The sequence below is a fragment of the Colossoma macropomum genome, unplaced genomic scaffold (genome assembly GCF_904425465.1).
Source record: "Colossoma macropomum unplaced genomic scaffold, Colossoma_macropomum, whole genome shotgun sequence".
In the NCBI taxonomy this organism is placed as follows: domain Eukaryota; kingdom Metazoa; phylum Chordata; class Actinopteri; order Characiformes; family Serrasalmidae; genus Colossoma; species Colossoma macropomum.
The window spans coordinates 13,281,742-13,300,123 of record NW_023494794.1 but is presented as its reverse complement, the minus strand read 5'-3'; the positions used below and the strand labels follow the sequence as shown (position 1 = coordinate 13,300,123).

General features: G+C 38.4%; 1 protein-coding gene across 1 annotated transcript in view; it reads left to right on the top strand.

Moving 5' to 3' along the window:
- The first annotated feature begins 861 nt into the window (after positions 1 to 861).
- The window catches only part of hnrpkl (heterogeneous nuclear ribonucleoprotein K, like), an 18,171-nt gene continuing 650 nt past the window's right edge, over positions 862 to 18,382 (top strand). Inside the window, exons 1-16 of the mRNA XM_036580261.1 lie at positions 862 to 947; positions 2,141 to 2,253; positions 4,311 to 4,408; positions 5,551 to 5,607; positions 6,590 to 6,633; positions 7,825 to 7,897; positions 8,016 to 8,129; positions 11,103 to 11,231; positions 11,356 to 11,666; positions 12,102 to 12,155; positions 12,514 to 12,553; positions 13,039 to 13,054; positions 13,329 to 13,361; positions 13,449 to 13,516; positions 13,632 to 13,801; positions 18,103 to 18,382. The exon at positions 18,103 to 18,382 is cut by the window's right edge and continues 650 nt beyond it. Of these exons, the coding sequence (XP_036436154.1) occupies positions 2,193 to 2,253; positions 4,311 to 4,408; positions 5,551 to 5,607; positions 6,590 to 6,633; positions 7,825 to 7,897; positions 8,016 to 8,129; positions 11,103 to 11,231; positions 11,356 to 11,666; positions 12,102 to 12,155; positions 12,514 to 12,553; positions 13,039 to 13,054; positions 13,329 to 13,361; positions 13,449 to 13,516; positions 13,632 to 13,801; positions 18,103 to 18,133 (1,299 nt within the window). The 5' untranslated portion in view covers positions 862 to 947; positions 2,141 to 2,192 and the 3' untranslated portion in view covers positions 18,134 to 18,382. The remainder of the gene's footprint in view (positions 948 to 2,140; positions 2,254 to 4,310; positions 4,409 to 5,550; positions 5,608 to 6,589; positions 6,634 to 7,824; positions 7,898 to 8,015; positions 8,130 to 11,102; positions 11,232 to 11,355; positions 11,667 to 12,101; positions 12,156 to 12,513; positions 12,554 to 13,038; positions 13,055 to 13,328; positions 13,362 to 13,448; positions 13,517 to 13,631; positions 13,802 to 18,102) is intronic.

Below are 18,382 nucleotides of genomic sequence, written 5' to 3'. Positions count from 1 at the left end.
ATGCTTGTTTGCAAAAGGTTATTTCATAGCCACTTGGTTCTACCTAATGAAAATTGTTTGCCTTCAGTGTTTTGTGCTTTTGATATTTTAATAGACATCTGTGTCAGAAGTGTCACAAGACCAACACTAGAGTATTTCAGTAAAAACAAAAAAACATTGCTAGTTAAAGGCAAATAAATTACCATATATGGAAATTTAGGTCTTCCTCTTTCAATAAATTTACTGAATGGAATAGATTATCTGCTTAAGTAAAATGAAATGACACCAGAGTGCTACAGGTTTCTTTCTTTGTAAACATTACAGTTTACGTCAGTGTTGCTGAACCTGCATCTTTAGTTGATAGTCTTTCTTGAAGATTCATTTTGCCTAAATCGAAGACTGAATATTGTGCGGTATTGGGACCATATTCATTCTTTCCTCTTTCATTAAAATTTCTGAATGATGACTGCAGTTTTGAAATGTTGATCTAGTGTGTAGAAGGAAAGCTGGGGAAGGATTTGACATAATACAGCTCAAAGTTTCACTCATATTTCGAACATTGTGAGTATGTAAAAAAACATAGGAAATGTATTCTCTTTTGTATATAATTGTTGGAAAAGTATAAGCGCCAATCCCACATTTCTGAAAACAAAAAATAAAGAAGACATAGACGCTCTACACTGTTGCTATGACAATAACGTTAGCGCCACTAAACGTTAGATCAGATCAAAGGGGTCGGGCCTTTTGTTCTGATTGACAACCACAGAAACCAATTATTCTTATATCTGTGACACTTTTTATTTGACAATCTGTCTATCCAATCAAATTCGAATTAAGACACGCCCTCCAAGGTTGTCTCCACCAATCACAGATAAAGGCAGGCGCCCATGTAAATTTGCTGTAAAATCAGGGTAGAATGCGTAGGTTTCTTGGTCAAATATTGGAGTGACGAACGGGGCCATCTGCAGGTTTGTCTCAAATGGCTCTCTAGTCTTTTTGAGTGATAAGAACACAATTAATAATTCAGTCGAACGCAGTAATCGTGCAGTATGTGTACCTTATAACTGTGGTGTAATGAAGTGTAGGGATGTGTGTCTACATTAATTGGTGTCATTAACTGTTTTGTCTATAGTTGCCTGCAAATGAGCTAGTTTGCTGTCTAGCTCGTTAGCTTGTTAGTTAGTCACAAAATAGTTATCAATCAGAGACCTTTGCTTTTCCTAACGTAGCCAGTTAGCTGATAACAACGTACCCGTGAAGTAGTTGGCATGACTTAGCTAGCTAGCTATGTAACCAGGTACTTGTCTTGAAAATGTAGCTAACGTTGATTCACATGTTAGCTTGGTCTCAAAGTCTTTGCATTGACGTGCTAACTTAACTAAATTAATTAACCGAGCTCCCAATTTCTTTCAGCTAGCTTACCTAGTTAGCTAGTATAGCGTTTGCTATGCTAACGTGAGTGAAGTCAGCCGGAAAAGCAAGCCATTTTGTGAATGGCTAAACAGCTAGCTAGCTAGTTAGCCACCTATCAAGACTTTAGACCATGGGGAATCTTGGTCTAATATTGATCAGTATATGAATTACGAGCGGTTAAGATGCTCTCCTTGGGTCCTTGATCAAAATGACAAACATTTAGCTATTTTCTCTGTTCCCGAAACCTACTTGTTAGTCAACCTTTGGTATATTTTGCTAATGCCGTTAGCTAGCGAGCTAAAATGCTACCTATGCACCATTTTGAAGAAATAGAAGTGCAGTGGGCCTGCTGTTGCTCGGGCTCTGTACCACCTCTCATGGCTGTTTTAGAGTCTGGAAATATGGAGCATGAACACTGGCTACCCATTAGAGTGCTTGTGCTTAGTGTTGTCTGCTTTGAAATAAGATATCCAAGCTGTCTCGCCACGGGTTTGTTATTGTTTGTCTTGCACACTTCATTTATCTCTGGCTTGTTTGTATGACCTTTTTTGTTATTTTACAAAATATTCATCCTGTGAGCTTAACATAGTCAAGAAATGTGTAACTCCTAGGGAGAGTTAAGAGTTAACAGTTGCACACAGTTTCAGCAGTAACCTTTATACAACCAATCATTGACACACCCACTTAAAAAGGCTACTAGAAAGGACCAAATGCTTGCATGAACCGTCCACTTGTCTCTGTTCCTTAGAGAGACACACGGAGAGGAGAGCCCGTTCCAATTTTCCTGTTGGTAGAAGACAATGGAGACAGAAATTGAGCAGCAGGAGGAAGATACTACATTCAGCAACACTGACACAAACGGTAAGGTTCACAAAAGACAAAATCTGTAGCACTCTTGTGTCTTCTTTCTTAACTGCAGCCTATAATATATTCCATGTTTCTAATTGCGAAATTGCTTTCTAAAATCATGTACATTTTCAGAATCGTAAACAGTACACATATGATGCGTGACATACGGTACAGAACAGACAAGTGCACTAGACACACATGAATACATTACACATTAAATTTAAGAAAAAATATCACATAAGCTAAGTAAAAAAATGAAAGATTGAAAATGAAAATAAAAAGAGCCAAAAAGACCTGAATGTATGAATATGCATAAATGTGCTAGGTCTGAGTGACAGTTACGGTGTAAAGTGACCTAATTTAAAAACAGAAGAATGAACAATGTTTATGAACACTCATACAGGCTTTTAAAGACAATTGCTTTGCCATTTTTCTTGAGCATTTATTTTGAACAGGTTTTTTTAATCCTTTGAACGTTTTTAAATTCCTTTTACTTCATTTGCATCCTCTTACCTCAAATGCAGAATCTTATGTTGTGAAGTCTTTCTTTACACGTGTATATGAAACACAATAAATAAGACAAAAATGTAATTGCCTACCACTTTTAATTAGAAATTCCTATCAATAGTAGCCTTAGTTATTTAACGTTTGTCAGAGGTATTAGTAAGCCACTGTGTAGTTTATGCGCAGTTGTGCTTTGCACCGCTTGGCCAAGCAGCTAATTTTTCTACCTTATGTGTTTCAGTATTTCAACACATGATTGTTAGTTGACTATGCTAAAAAGCATGGAAAACTAGACATATTGATTTAAATGAACAGGTTACAAAGATCTGTCTGATGTTGTTAAAATTTATTGTGAACAAAAGGGATGTGTGTTCAGTTTAGTATTTTTATGGTATGGTAAATAGTCCATATTATCCTGTAACAAATGTTAATACCTAAGCAGTCAGTCTTATCAGCATCTGAGAGTCAAAAGGTAGGCATGTTCCAACAATCCGACTCCTCGTTAGTCTAAATTACAATCTGTATGCATGTTGTTAACGTGAGCACTTCTTAATTTGTCTGCAGTCATGCATGGTCTTAGGGGTGGCTGATATGGCAAAAAAAAATTATACCATGGTACTTCCAAGACATTTTTTCGGTGCACAATATGCATTACAGTATTTCAGTTTCTGAGACGTGATAAGCTGGAACAGGCAAAATAGAAACTTTAGTGCGGCATCTAAAAAAAATACTAGAATAATTATTACACTTACAACTACAGTTATTTTTTTCTGGTGTTTTACAAACTGTCCTGTACTCAATCCAATTAAACAGGGGTAATTATGCAAACTTTAATGAAACATGTAGTCAGGGTTCTTTAAAAACTGACTATATCCATGATATAAATACCATATGACATAATTTATTGCATTGACGATAAAATATTGTCATATTGCCCAGTCTTGTGTGGTCTGTTAATAAACCCACTTCCTGCAGCTTGCAGTCATTTCTGGTTTAAGCCACACCCAATTTCAGTTTGTAATTTAAAAGATGATGATGACAGAAGTTTGGTTATTGAACTCTATATTGTTATCGGAATTGAAGTGTTTAGAATGATACCCATCTCTGGTGAACAGTGCCATGTTCTTCTGAGCATTTGGTAGCCATCAGGTTTGTTCTAGCGCATAGACAGTAATAGACAAAAATGCTTTTTGATTTATTTTTTTTCCCCCCTCATCAGATGTAGCAGTGGGGTAACTGTCCAATCGTACAGCATGAGTTACTGTGACAACATAATAAAGCTAATATCCAGGGTGGGAGGAATCAGCTGTAATCTAGCCAGTACACTTCATGACCCTGCTGCTTTTATTACAAATATAATTAAGTCTGAAATTGATTTAAACATTGAGGACATTACTTTTAATTTTTTGCCTTAAAGCATCACCTACATTGTTACTACTTAACCTTCTAAATAGATTTATTTTATAAATAGGATCACAAGCATTTTTTTAACAGGTTCACAAGCATTTTGTAAGCTTGCAGTGCTTGTTTCAAATAGTTTTCGTTTCCATTGCTCACTTCCATAGGCAAACGCCCTGCTGAGGACATGGATGAGGAACAAGCCTTCAAACGATCTCGCAACACGGATGAGATGGTGGAGCTGAGAGTGCTGCTACAGAGTAAAGTAAGCCTTTTTTATGAAATAGTCAAGACTTTTGTATCTATTAAATATTATACTTATTTGTAGAGATGCACCGATCCCAGTTTTTCTTTTTCAATACCTGTACTATGGGTATCGGCCGATGCTGAGTACGATCCGATTTTTAAAAAAAAAATTAATTTATTTTATTTAAAATCTTCATACCTCACTGTGTCTAACACAAGACTGCAGCTAGAACAAAAAAAGTAAAAGATTGGAAAAACAAGAAAGAAGTATTTCAAAAAATGTTATTAATATGCTTCTGGGTAGTGAAATATAGCAAAATAAACTAATTATATTTCCAGTGTAAACTCTTCAGTGCAACAGTAAAGTTGTAAAATCTGAATAATCAAAAAAAATGAAAATTTAACCTTTAAAACCTTAGCTTTTCAAATATTACAAGTTGCTGTGCTACTTGACATGTTTGTATTAACCAGCATGAGTCGTGTTTCTTGTCTTGTTAGCTGATGTTTCAGTTGAGGATTTTTAAAATGAAGCACGCTTCTCATTGATTTCATGTTTAATTACATTACTCAAATTTAATTTAACTTTATAGCCTACATCAAATATTTTTTGCTCACAAAGCTGATACAGTGTGAGAAGTTCTTGCGCAAGACTTGCACTTCAGCATAGAGAAACAACCAGATTTCATGCTTGCTAATTTAATTTCCTTAAACATAGATGTTTGTCTGTACTGTGAAAATTCGTAATTATTACATGTATGAGCTTTCTGTTCTGTTAATAAAATCAGGAAGTGTTTTGATGTTAGTCACATTTTGGAACACATTTCAAGTGAAGAGCCACCGCAGCTTATGCTGCATTAACATGTTTGCATTGAATAAATGGTAGAAAATGAAAATAAATTGAAAGTCCTTATTTGGCACTTATAGCTGTATGTGGCCACTGACGGCAGCACACAGCTATATCCAATTCATTTAATGAGGTCAGTATCGGTGCCGATCCGATATGTATCATTACTTATTTGTAGATGTAATAGTAGCATGAGCAAACGAAGAATGCAGAAAATAGTTTGGTAGTTAACAAGATGTGAACATATTCTACCAATCTTTCTTCAGCTTAGTGGTATCTTATGAAACTAACAAAAAATTTAACTTGTGTCTTTTCAGAATGCAGGTGCTGTGATTGGGAAAGGTGGCAAGAATATTAAGGCCCTTCGGACAGATGTGAGTATTTAAAATTTGGAGAGGATGGTTAATGTATTTATATGAAAGCGTTGTTCTCTAAGACTGGGACTTGCTTTCAGATCACCAGCAATCATACTTTCTAATTTTTTGTTGGCCTGCATGTTTTTTGTGGGTTTTATTTAATTTTTTATGTATTTATTTATTTATTTTTTGTGAGAATCTGGATTGATCTCAAACTAAAACACCATTTGATCATATTAAATTCCACAATTCAGCTGCCACGTCAATTTATTCAAATCAAAATTTAAAAAAGAATCTTATTCATGTAAATGCACCTGTAAGGGCACAAATCGCAAGTATTGCATGCCACTTGACCCCGAAGGGGAAATCTTACACTTGTTAGGTGGCGCAGTGATGTACTATAGCTATAGGTTAGCTCATTTGACAGACTCTCAAGCTCTCTGAAAGGGACCCGATTGTGGGTGGGGATTTTGACATTTGTACAATTAAAAGTTGAGAAGTGTTCTCATTTGCAAGTTCTCTTGAAGATTCTCTCTTGCTCGACAGGGATGTCCTGGCAGCCAATTCATTTTATACTAAAACCCCAAAACAGATGTCCTGACTCTTGAGCTGACCCATAGTCTTATTTTAACTACTTTGGTTCTGTATCATAACTGTCCAGCCCTATTTCTTGTGCACTCGTTGCCAAGTCTCTTCAGATTTTTTGGACATTAGAATGATGAGTTTAGCCTTGTATTCAATTAAAATGTATTCCTTCTCCCCCTCTTCCCTCTCCTTTACTTTTCCGTTTTTGGCCACCTTCCTCCGTTGCCCATGTACTGGATCGACATGCCCCTCCTGCGTTGCCCACCTTGACGTTGGCCCAACCTCCGCCCCTGAACGCCCGCCCACCTGACACCCCGGTTGGCCCCATAAACGTGCCCCTCCCTAAACGGGCACCTTACTTGACAACATGTGATTGAATGCCCTTGCCCAATGCCAACCTCCACGACCAATGCAGTACAATGCCAGTGTATCAGTCCCAGACAGCAGTGGCCCAGAGCGGTATGTCCCACCAGTTATTGCCTCACTGCCTGATTAGAACAGAGAACACATGTCTTTGATAACCTGCCTTCTGTTTCATTTTTAACGTTTTATATACATAGTATCCCCCTTTTAAGAAAAATGTATTGTTCCATTTGATTTTTTATGTCTTCTCCCCTTCCCCCAACACTCCATTCAGTCTTTATTTGGGACTTGTGTCAGTCAAAGTGTACTTATGAAGTCAGTTCTACCACACAAGAGGGAGAACTTTCCTGTCTCAGTTGTTCAGTTTGAATGGAAGGAGCACTGCTTGAAGTGCTTAAAGTTAAATATATCTTCATTGTTGTTGCTACTGTTTGCTGTCATTCCTTGCTCTGGTATTGACTGTGAATTGTTAAAAAGCGAAGTCTTATTTCTTTCTGTCCTTGTTGGCCCACCTTGCCCCCCACCCCCTTCTCCCCTTCTGCCCCCTGGGCCCACCACTTCACTGTTCTCGACATCGCTGTCCATGACTCTGGCGCTACTGTGCCCCCTCTCTGTCATCATCACTGTTGTCTTTGATTTGTCTCCGGCATCTCTCCCTGGTTTGGTTTTCCTCTCAGGCCACCCAACAGGCCCTTTCCCTGTCGCCTTGCTCCAGCTCTAAATCACACCTAGTGGTCTCCACTCACACCCCTCCACCTTTTTTTGCTTTTGCTTTTGCATTTAAACTTTTTTTTTTTTTTGGGCTGATAATTTTTTTAAATGTATTTAATTTTCTCTCTCTATTGCCGTCTCTCCCTGTCTGCCACCACCAAGAAAGGTGTGCCAATAGTGTCGTAGTTGTAATGACAAGAGGTTTTGTTCTTCTCCCTCCTCTCAAAATTTGCTAACGGTGGGGTAGTATAATGTAAGTGATAGTTTCTCATGGCCTGCAGAATGTATATTACCCAGTGATTCTCAGTCCTTCTGCTTTTGCCCATATCCTCAGGCCTAATGTCTTTGTTGAACGTACAAGGGGCAAATGCATGTCAGCATTTAAGTCCAGTGTTGGAAAACCTAAACATGTGTTCAACAGTCATCTTTTTATTTACTTTTTATGCATTTTTGTTAAACCTTTTTTCTTAAATTTTGTTATGCTACACTGCAGTTATATGGATCTAAAGGTGTGTGTCTGTTTTGCTCTTGTCTTCCATTATGCTTTTATTTGGCCTTCTGGTTGTGCTGCTGCAGCATCCTGAGTGTGAGTGCAGATATTGAGACCATCGGAGAGATTCTTTTAAAGATCATCCCCACTCTTGAGGAGGTAAAGACAGCACAGTTTCAGTGCCATGCCAGGCTGTGTATACACATCAGTGTTGCTATATAGTCAGGTTAGGTTTTTGGTAACTCAGAATTGTTCTCCCTCTGCATATGTTTTGCAGTACCAGCACTACAATGGTATTGACTTTGATTGTGAGCTGCGCCTGCTGATTCATCAGAGTTTGGCTGGAGGCATCATTGGTGTCAAAGGTGCCAAGATTAAGGAGCTAAGAGAGGTAATTGTATTATTCTATATTAAATTGCTTTTCCCCATGGTTTTGAAAAGAAGTCTCTCATTTTTTGTCCTCCTCATCCAGGAATCTATATTTTATGTGTAATGTACAGAGTAAATTAAAACACTGCCCTTGTAAAACCTGCTTTCTGCTGCAGACCTGCATGCTGCAGATATTCTGTTATTTACAAAAGTTTTACATGTATGTATAATTGTCGTGTTGATTTGCTGGAGCTTTCCAATTACTTAAATGTATTTGTAAATTCCAAAAACTACCCTATTCTGTTTGTCACCCTCACAACCTCACCCAAATGTTTTTTGCCAATTTCTTTTTATTCTGTTGGTGCAAGCATTGGTGAAAACAATAGCAGCAGCGAGTGCCGCCTCTACCTAATAAGTAGCTGTTTAGGGCCCTGAGGCTGCCAGGAGGCCCCCTAACAACTTATAGGTTGCTACTGTAAAATTATGTTGTCTTGTAGGTAGTGAAGCACTTGCCCCTTTACACCTTGATGACTGACAAATAATTTAAAGAACGCTCTCCATTAATGATTCCCACATATTTAACTGGCCCTTTTTTTGACCAATCGCTCACAAGCCCAGTCTTATTTTCTTGGCTCTTCAGTCTACGCTTAGCAACCGTTTCTGTCTGCTCCAGATATGGTGATTGTGTCTGTATCAGATGAAGGTTATGATTTTTCCAGCCCTTTCCAAAAACAAAACAAAATAAAAACATCTTTGGATTAATTTGTGTGGTTAACCTCACCATCAGCTGAACACACAGCAGTACTGTCTGCTTAAAGGCGCATTGTTTCATTTGCTGGTAGTTGATGATATCTATGTGCACAAAAATATTCCTGTAAAAAGTTTGTCAAATATTTGCAGTCTTCGCTGAACTATCCAAATCGTTGTTGACTTAAAATGGTTTTTAACATGACATTTTAATCGCTTATTGTGCTTATTAAGCATACTAGGAGTTTATGGCCTTTATAATTCTTCGGAAATAATTCTTATAGCATATCTTAAGGTAGCAGGCATACCTCAGTTTACTCATGTATATTTTAGCTTGTTTAGCACATTTTACTGGCTGGCATTTGCTATGAAAATCAGTATTAATCAGAATTATACTTATTTATATGTATACCCATTTTGAATTTGATGCCAGCAGCACATTTTCAAAACAACTGATTAGGTTCATTAGCAACAAGTCAGTAACAGAGTGGAGGAAATCACCACTCTGTAAAACGCTGTGCAGGGCAAATAGTGCAACAATTCAAGAAAAATGTTTCTCAACTTAGAATGGCAAAGAACTTGGTTTCATCATCAACGGTATGTTATATAATTAAAAGATTCAGAGAATGTGAAGAAATCTCTGCAGGGGACAAGGCCAAAAACCAATTGGCTGGCTGTGATCTCCAGGCCCTTAGGTGGTTCTGCTTTAAAAACGGACACGATTCTGTAGTGGAAATCACTGCATGGGCTCAGACACTTCCAAAAACTATGGCTGCATTCACAAGTGCAAGTTAAAACCACCATGCAAGAAAGAAACCATATATAAACAGGATCCAGAAACGCTGCTGCTTTCTGTGAGCCCGAGCTCATATAAGATGGACTGAGGCTAAGTGGAAAAGTGTTCTGTTGTTAAAAAAAAAATCATGGACGCTACGTTCTCCGGGCTAAAGAGGAGAGGGACCTTCCGACTTATCAGTGCACAGTTCAAAAGCCAGCATCTGTGATAGTATGGGGTGTATTAGTGGACGTGGCATGGGTGACTTGCACATCTGTGAAGTCACCAGTAATGCTGAATGATGTATACAGGTTTTGGTGCAACATATGCTGCCATCCAGACGTTTTCAGGGAAGGCCTTGCTTATTTTAGCAAGACAATGCGAAAACACATTCTGCACAAGCATGACTTCGTAGTAAGCGTCTGGGTGCTAAACTAACCTGCCTGCAGTCCAGATCAATCACCCATGGAAAACATTTGGCACATAATGAAACCAAAAATAAAACATAGGAGACCCAGCATTATTATGCAGCCGAAATACTATATAAAACAATTCACTTTAAAACTACAGCAACTGGTCTCCTCAGTTCCCAAATGTTTATAGAGTGTTGTTAAAAGAAGAGGTGATAGAACACAGTGGTGAACATGCCCATCTCAGCTTTGTTTAAAAGCTGTTGCTGGCATCAAATTCAAAATGGGCATGTATTTTTCAAAAAAACAACAAAATGCTATAGTTAGTTATGCTCTAGTTGGTGTTTCATCATTTTGGTCCATGTGACTCTTTTTAACTTGCTCCTGCCCCTCTAAGGGTGTCTCTGCATGGCTTTGCATGAAATTGGGACATTTATGAATAACAACCAGTCATGTGAAACATGAGGAGGAGTCACCAAAGAAGCATTTATAATGTTACAAAAGCAATGCTGTTGCCACTGCCACTAGGGTTAGATCCAACTAAGCTTAAAGTTTACTGGGCAGACAAGAAATACTGCATCATGATACATACCCCTGGATTGAGAATGCTGAGAAGATTATCTGTTATTTAAAATGTTACTGCTCAGAACTTCAAATAAGCACACAGTCATCAACAATACACAAATTAGCCAGTTATGAAATATATATGACAGCTTGTGGTAGTCATTTCTATTTATTAGCCTCTAATTTTGCAATGCATCAGCTAGCAAGATGGGGTGGTTCACCAAAACAGATGATTGGCTCTTTGAAATATTTTTTAAAATCCTAAATTCCTTGAACACTGCTGTAGTGCTGTAACACTGCTTTCTTGTGTCAACAAAAACACTTATGTTTTTTTTTTTTTCCCTGAATTTTTTTTTTTGTTTGTTTCTGAATTATCCATGGATCGGGATCATGAAATTGTAACCAAAAGTTGTGGCATAAAATATCAATTAATGGGCTGTATTGACCAAAAAACCCCACAAGAGGTAATAAAATCAATTTTTTTTCTTTTATGTTTCAGAATACACAGACCACTATAAAACTCTTCCAAGAGTGCTGCCCACATTCAACTGACCGCGTGGTTTTAGTGGGTGGTAAACCAAAACGAGTGGTCGAGTGCATCAAGGTCATCCTTGAACTGACATCAGAGGTGATTAGTGTTTAAAACCAGGATGTATAATTACGTGGTCGTAAATGCTGGTCACACATGATGAAATTGTGTTTTGATTTAAGACATGAAAATCTGAACTTTGTCCTCACCTCCTGCTGAACAGGCTCCTATTAAAGGACGTGCCCAGCCGTATGACCCAAACTTCTACGATGAAACATATGACTACGGTGGTTTCACCATGATGTTTGAGGAGAGGGGACGGCGGCCTATGGGAGGGTTCCCCATGCGTGGGCGTGGGGGTTTTGACCGCATGCCCCCTGGACGTGGTGGCCGTCCAATGCCCCCCTCCAGGCGAGACTATGATGATATGAGTCCCCGTCGAGGGCCGCCGCCTCCTCCACCAGGGAGAGGTGGCCGAGGTGGGAGCCGTGCCCGAAATCTTCCTCTGCCTCCTCCTCCGCCACCCAGGGGAGGGTAAGAGATCAAAATCATGAAGTAACAAAATATTATCTTACAGGATTTCCCCTCAAACTTGTGTTAGTGGATGGTAATTGGCTATAGAATTTGTCCTACTGCTCAAATGTCTACATAAATCCTATTTGATTTAATGAGATGACTCTTTGTTTTTCTGTTAGCCTATAATTTTGTTTTCCTTCCCCCATTGTCTTACTTGTTCCAGGTCTTTTAGCAGTGTCTCAATGCTTGCCATAGCAGGCAGCTATAGCAAGCATTGTGGTCTGCTATGGTGAGGCAGATCAGATCATATTATGCCCTTGGTTTCCACAAGCGTTTGTAATTCTGACTGTCTGGGTCTTACTTGCCCACTTTTTGTTTTGTTTAATGAATTGTCTGTGCATTCTCACCCTGCTTTGACCAGCTCACTTGGGCCCTGTTTTATCATTTTTACAGAGGCGACAGGTTTTCCCACCAGAGCTACCATGGCAGTCTGGACGACAGACCAAAGTAAGTAAATTTAAGGAGTGGCAAAGCTCTAGTTGTTTTTAATGCTTGGAAATGATAGCAAATGTGTTTCTGCTAAACTAAGACCTCACTAGTTATCTGATTTTAATAACAAGTTGACCTTGCTGCCATGTGCGTTACTTACTGTTGTTTATTTAAAGGTAAAAATTTGAATTTCAGTTGATAAACTTTTCTTTCTTTTAATTCTGGGAGTATTTGGTGGTTTAGAAAAAAATTGTTTTGCTTTAGCTAATGCTCATTAGAATGCCTAAATGCTAAGGATACGGTCTTTATCAACCTCAGCTGTGTAAGTATGCACAGCTGAGCTACAGAATTCTAAATATTTCTCTCTTGCTCCAAGTGACAGAAGGGGAAGACCTGGAGACCGCTACGAGAGCATGGTGAGTTGCTATTGTAGTTGTACAATAATGCCTTTGCTTTTGTGTCTGAAGATAAGCAGTTCACAGCTAGTTTTGAGTCTTGGGTAAAAGGGACCCTTTTGGAAAAGCGCTAGGGAAACCCAAGTGGAACTGCTTGTTCCGTCTCTGTGAAATGACAGTGTAATGGATGCGTATGTGGAGCTTTTATCCCTGGTGCACTAGTTTGGGCTGCTGTTGCTAAGCAACAGATTTTTGAATCACTTGTTGCCTTGGTTACCAAGGAGCTGCTAGATACGTAGGTGAAAGCCATCACGCTCGCCAATGAACTCGGGGCAAAGCAGTTGCAAGTGCATAGCTCTGTAGAATACAGAATGCCTGCTGCTAATGGCTGCCATTTGGAGATTTAGCAGACAAAGTTCATTGTTTAATTGCATTGTATGTAACTTACATGTGTTTGTAGGCATAGACTGGACTAACTCATTCTTTATTTCTCTCTAATTGAACAGAGTGGAGGAGGATATGGTGAGTGTTAAGATTTAAGATTTATTCCCATACACACTGTACATACATTTTATATATGTGTGTGTGTGTGTGTATGTATATGTATGTGTGTGTATGTGTGTGTATATATATATATACACACACAAAAATTAAAGGTTACCGCTTACCCCACGTCAAACATATTGCAACACCCCTCTCAGCAGCTGTAGTGCTTCCTGGCTTTCTTTAGCTGCCATCTTTCTCTCATACCTCTAATATCTTGACCACATTTTCTTTCCCTTATCTTTGTCTGAAGACAATAACTCTTCTTGGGAGCCCTTCCAGTCTGGTAAGTGTACACTATACCTTTATGTGCAGATGGGATGTAGGATTGAACTGATGTCAGTATATAATTTTTGTCACTGTTTTTTACCAGGCGGTCGAGGGTCTTACAGTGATATTGGGGGTCCCGTCATCACGACACAAGTGACCATACCTAAAGATGTAAATGCACAGTGCAACTGCAATCCTGCCTTTTATGCATGCATACATACATACATACATACATACATACATACTCACTCAAGTGAACATAGTAAACTTTCTTTGCTATTTTTAGTTGGCTGGTTCCATCATTGGAAAAGGAGGGCAACGGATCAAGCAAATCCGTCATGAGTCGGGAGCCTCCATCAAAATTGATGAGCCTCTGGAGGGTTCAGAGGACCGCATCATCACTATTACAGGAACACAGGACCAGATTCAGAATGCCCAGTATCTACTGCAGAACAGGCAAGTTCAGAAACCTAACGGCCAAGCTTTGCAAATTGTAAGATTGGGCCCAATAGCAGGCTGTTACACACAATAAAACACACATACCATGTTTGTCTTCTCTTTGCAAGAATTATTCACTTTTTGATTCTCAATTATTTTTTTCTGTCATGGGGCAAACAAGTAGCAATATCTTTTTTAGGCAATGTATGCTTAATCTTCTGAGACTACCTTACTGACCTTTCTTTCTATTTCTACACTCTTGACTTGATTTTTGATGTCAAGAAGCTATGTGGTCAACGGCATGGCCTGTTGAGCTGCTAATTTGTGCTAATTTGAGAGCAGCATAAAGAGGTTTACTTACTGTACCTTTAAAACCTGTTGTGTAACAGTTTAGGTACCTTTGACTGCAACCCCTGGTATGCTTTTCCCCCCCTCTGCTTTACTAACAGTTTGCTACATCAGGGGGAAAAGTTGTTCACTGTGACTTACATAAGTGGTTTTGTCAGTTCCATTTATAGTAGAAATCCAAACTGAAAAGTGACTGAGGGGCAAATGACTTCGAGCCCAGGAGAGTGGGAGAAAGCTGGCTTGCTTCTGTGTGGAAGACTTGTGATTTTGTTGTTGTTAGTTAGATGAGGTGACAACAAATCACAGTCTGCCCTACAGCACAGGCCCAGCCTCATCTGCCCACCCTTGTTCCACCCACCCACCCCCCCCAGCTCTTACAGCCTTTCTCATTTCACTAACCTTACCATGACATGTTTGCTTCACTCTGATGTTCTTTTAACATGCATGTCTGCAAGTTACTCTATACATTTTGCTGCCCAAAGCACAACACGACTGTATTATGTTCCTAAATTTCTGCTAACCTTCAGCATTACCCTGACTTTACCCTCCTGCCTTTACAGCACCATGTTGCACTAATCCAAACATTCCTTTAGTGTGTAAGTCTTACTTCAGCTTGCGCCTAACAATTTTCATTGATCTTACTTACATTTGACATGTTACTTGTACTCTAACGTGGTAACAAAATTTAGCTCGTAATTCATGCCTGTGTACAATTTTTTTTTCTAGATAGAATAAGCATGATCAATAATCCTGGTAAGCTGTGATATATAAATTTCAAATGGTGTTCTTAGCCTGTCGTCTAATAAAAAAATATCATAATACAAACCTTATAGTTTCAAAAGATCTCTGCTTCATTTAAATACAGTATTGGAAAAAGTAGAATATAACAGCTTTTTTTTTTCATTTTACATCTTGGACTTCAATAACATTAAGAGTACTGTCAGATCTCGCATCTAGAGAATAAAGATACAGACAGCTAGGGTTGCAGCAGTAGTCAAAGGTAGGGCTGTCAAGGCTCTATTCCTAACTTTTTGTATTAGTGTTCTATTTTGAAGCGATAATGTCAGTTTTACTTGCCTGGTGCAGTCCAAATGCTTTTCGTGCTGCTCTCCATAGCATTTAGAATCATATTAATATTTATTTCTGTATAAACAAAGCATGCTGGTTAGCGAGCTGTCCGTCCAGGGCAGAAACTACCTTATTAAAACTGCACTGGGCTTTAAGACTAAGTTAAGACTGAGTTTAGCGCATGCTTGAGTATAAAGCTTTTTTTAATGGCTTAAAGGAATAGTTTGTTGAAACATCTAATAAACATGATTCATCAGTTACCCTGGATTTAGTCGATTAGCCAAGACATGTTTGGTACCTGGCATCTGTTTCTCAAGTTCACAACGGGAGAGGCTAGGTTAACATTGCTAACAAGCTAGAATTGGACTGTCACCAAACTCATCTTTGTGAATACATGCCAAAATCTTTATTTATTTGCTTCGAAACTCTATCAAAAATATATGTAAATGTTTAAAAAAAACAGTTTAGTAAAACAGCATAGATAAACCTTAAACATTTAAGCTAGAATTTGAACTTACTATGATCTGCATAACACCCCACTTTGTGGTATTCCTCCGTCACTACTTGGGTATCCTGTTGCTTGTTAGTATAGCTAAGGCTTCATAACTGTAAGACAGTTTGCTAGAAGTTGCATCTTGGATAACAACAAAGCTACAAAATGAGGTGTTCCATTTTGTATAAACAGTAAACAGAACAAATAACTGTAGATGTAGCATTAGTCCTGTTTATTACCTCTGATTCCCTAATGATGCAGAACCATGCAAACTGCTCTCTGTCGCTCGCAGTGACACAAACTAGCAAGACCCTTCAGTAAAAGTATAATGCAGAATCTCACAAAGCTAAAGTTAACTTGTTCTTCACCAGCTTCTTTTTCGAGTTTACCATTCCATCTTAAATGGTGCAGCAGTTTCATCCTGGCACCTGTACAGATACTGGAATGTAGTGCACGTAAATGATGCACCATTTATGTTGGAACAGAAAAATTTGCTAATACGAATCTAGTTTCTGCCTTGTGAAAAAAAAGCAGTAATCATTTCTAACCTGACGATTACAAGGAAGGCAGCAAAGGGAATATTCTAAAATCTACAGCAGTTCCAAATAAATTTCTATGAATAAGAAGTGAATTTAAGGTAAGCTTTGTTTACTTTTTCTCTGCCTTCGCTGTCTGTTTTGTGCTCATTTAGCTACTGTCAAGCCATGTGCAGTTAAATGCTTGACAACACTGCTTTACGCAGTTTAACTGTAGAAATAAACATCGTTTTACCTTCAGTGCTGATAAGCATGGCATCAGTAGCTCCCTCTCCCCACAGCACACACAGTTTATCTCCACTGGCATCACCTGTTACTTTCCACAAGCAAACTCGATTCCTGTTGTACGAGGAGCTACAGAATGTTGGGCGAGTCGTTGTTGGGTCTAGCATCCAGCTGGCTCATTTGTTCATGTGTGTACTCAAGTTCGAACGTAGAAGGCTGAAAATGTGGTTGTCAAAATCACAATCAGACATTGTTTTGATCTTAAAGTTACCTTATGCACAGTCATGCACAAAATGATACCACACATTTCGCTGAGTTTTAATAGACTAAAGAAAGTCATAAGGTGTTCTAAACCCCATCAATATGTCTGCGTAAAACAAATGAAAATCGGGGTGTGATTTGAGCAGATGGATGTTTTTGAGCATGTCTTTACCAAGTTGAGTTTGGTGAAATGCCAAATCCAGTGTTTGTTAGCAATGTTGGCCTAGCCTCTCCCGTTGTAAACTAGAGAAGCAGACGTCAGATAGCAGATATGTCTTGGCTGATTTGCATCTGGGGTAAGTGATAAAACATGTTAATTTAATTTTGCGCCAAATTATTCCTTTAAAAGGCTTGGTCATAAAACATGGTTGCTCGCTAATGAACTGACAAAAAGCTGTTTTCAGTTTTCAAGACAATGTGGTTTAAAGACACTGTTTCCTCTGCTCTCTGGCTTTACCCATCACTGACACTTTAATCTTGGGCATTTCTGTCAAGTCAGACCGGATCCCCCATTTTATGCTACTTGCAATAACAATAATAGCTTATCAGTAATATTTTCAGATTACCTGTAGTATTTCGAGTTTCATTAATACATAAAAATAACAGATAACGATACGATTTTTTTTTTCTTTTAAAGTCAAACATATCCTGAGCTTTCTTATAGAATATTAGAATTTTCAATTTTGAAAATATTTAACAGAATATTCGAAAAGAAAAGTATTTGGTAGTTGCAGCCCACCAGATATCCTGTATTAACTAGAGCCTGACCAGATGAGGTCCTGCGGATTTATAAGGGGTTATATTTGTCTTTAACAAGTAGAGTTTGCTATGGTTTGGAGCCTTTTATTTCATGTAGGAAAAATGTTACTGATTTGTGACTGCAACCGTGAATGAATCAAAGCATTTCATTTTGCCAGGCAAAGTGTCAGAGTATTCTACTTTATAATGTCTCTAAGTGAGAGTGAGTTTATTTAACAGTAATGGATCTGAAGAGTCTATATTTATATCTTTATATCTTTAAAGAAGAAAAAAGATTTATGAATCGATTCTGAATCTGAGAAAAAATAGGAACTCATACTTTAGTAAAGCAATGTTTACAACTTTTGGAGTGTAAAATTGGTTAATTTAATTTCATATATCAATGTCAAACATTTTTATATCTGTACTAACTACTGTTATTAGCTAGCATTAACTCTAGTTTTACAAAGACTACATTAACCTAGTGTAACGAGCAGTCTGTCAAACAAGCATCCGGTTCTTTCTTATTTATTGTTGCTGTAAGATCGAACATGTTTTGATCATTCATGGTGGGTCACTCAAAGTTTCCTCGCATTAACTCAAAACGACAAAATTGCTGCCTGTCTCAATTCTGTGTGGTTCTCTTTCAGTGTGAAGCAGTACTCGGGTCGATTCTTCTAGAGGACGGCGAGCGAAGCCAAACTGCCATAGCCATTTTACTTCAGCTTCTTTTCAGAGTCTACATTCCTCTGCTTCTTGGGTAGATGTGCTCCCTACTACTCTCTTCTAACATCAAAAAAAAATTTAGCGGAGGTGTCTCAAGCAGCAGAAAGAGTGGATCCTTTTCTTAACCCCACCTCCCACAGCACCCCCTGCTTTTCTTGTGAGCAATTTCTCTATTTTTTTTGGAATTCTTGTACTGTTCTGTGC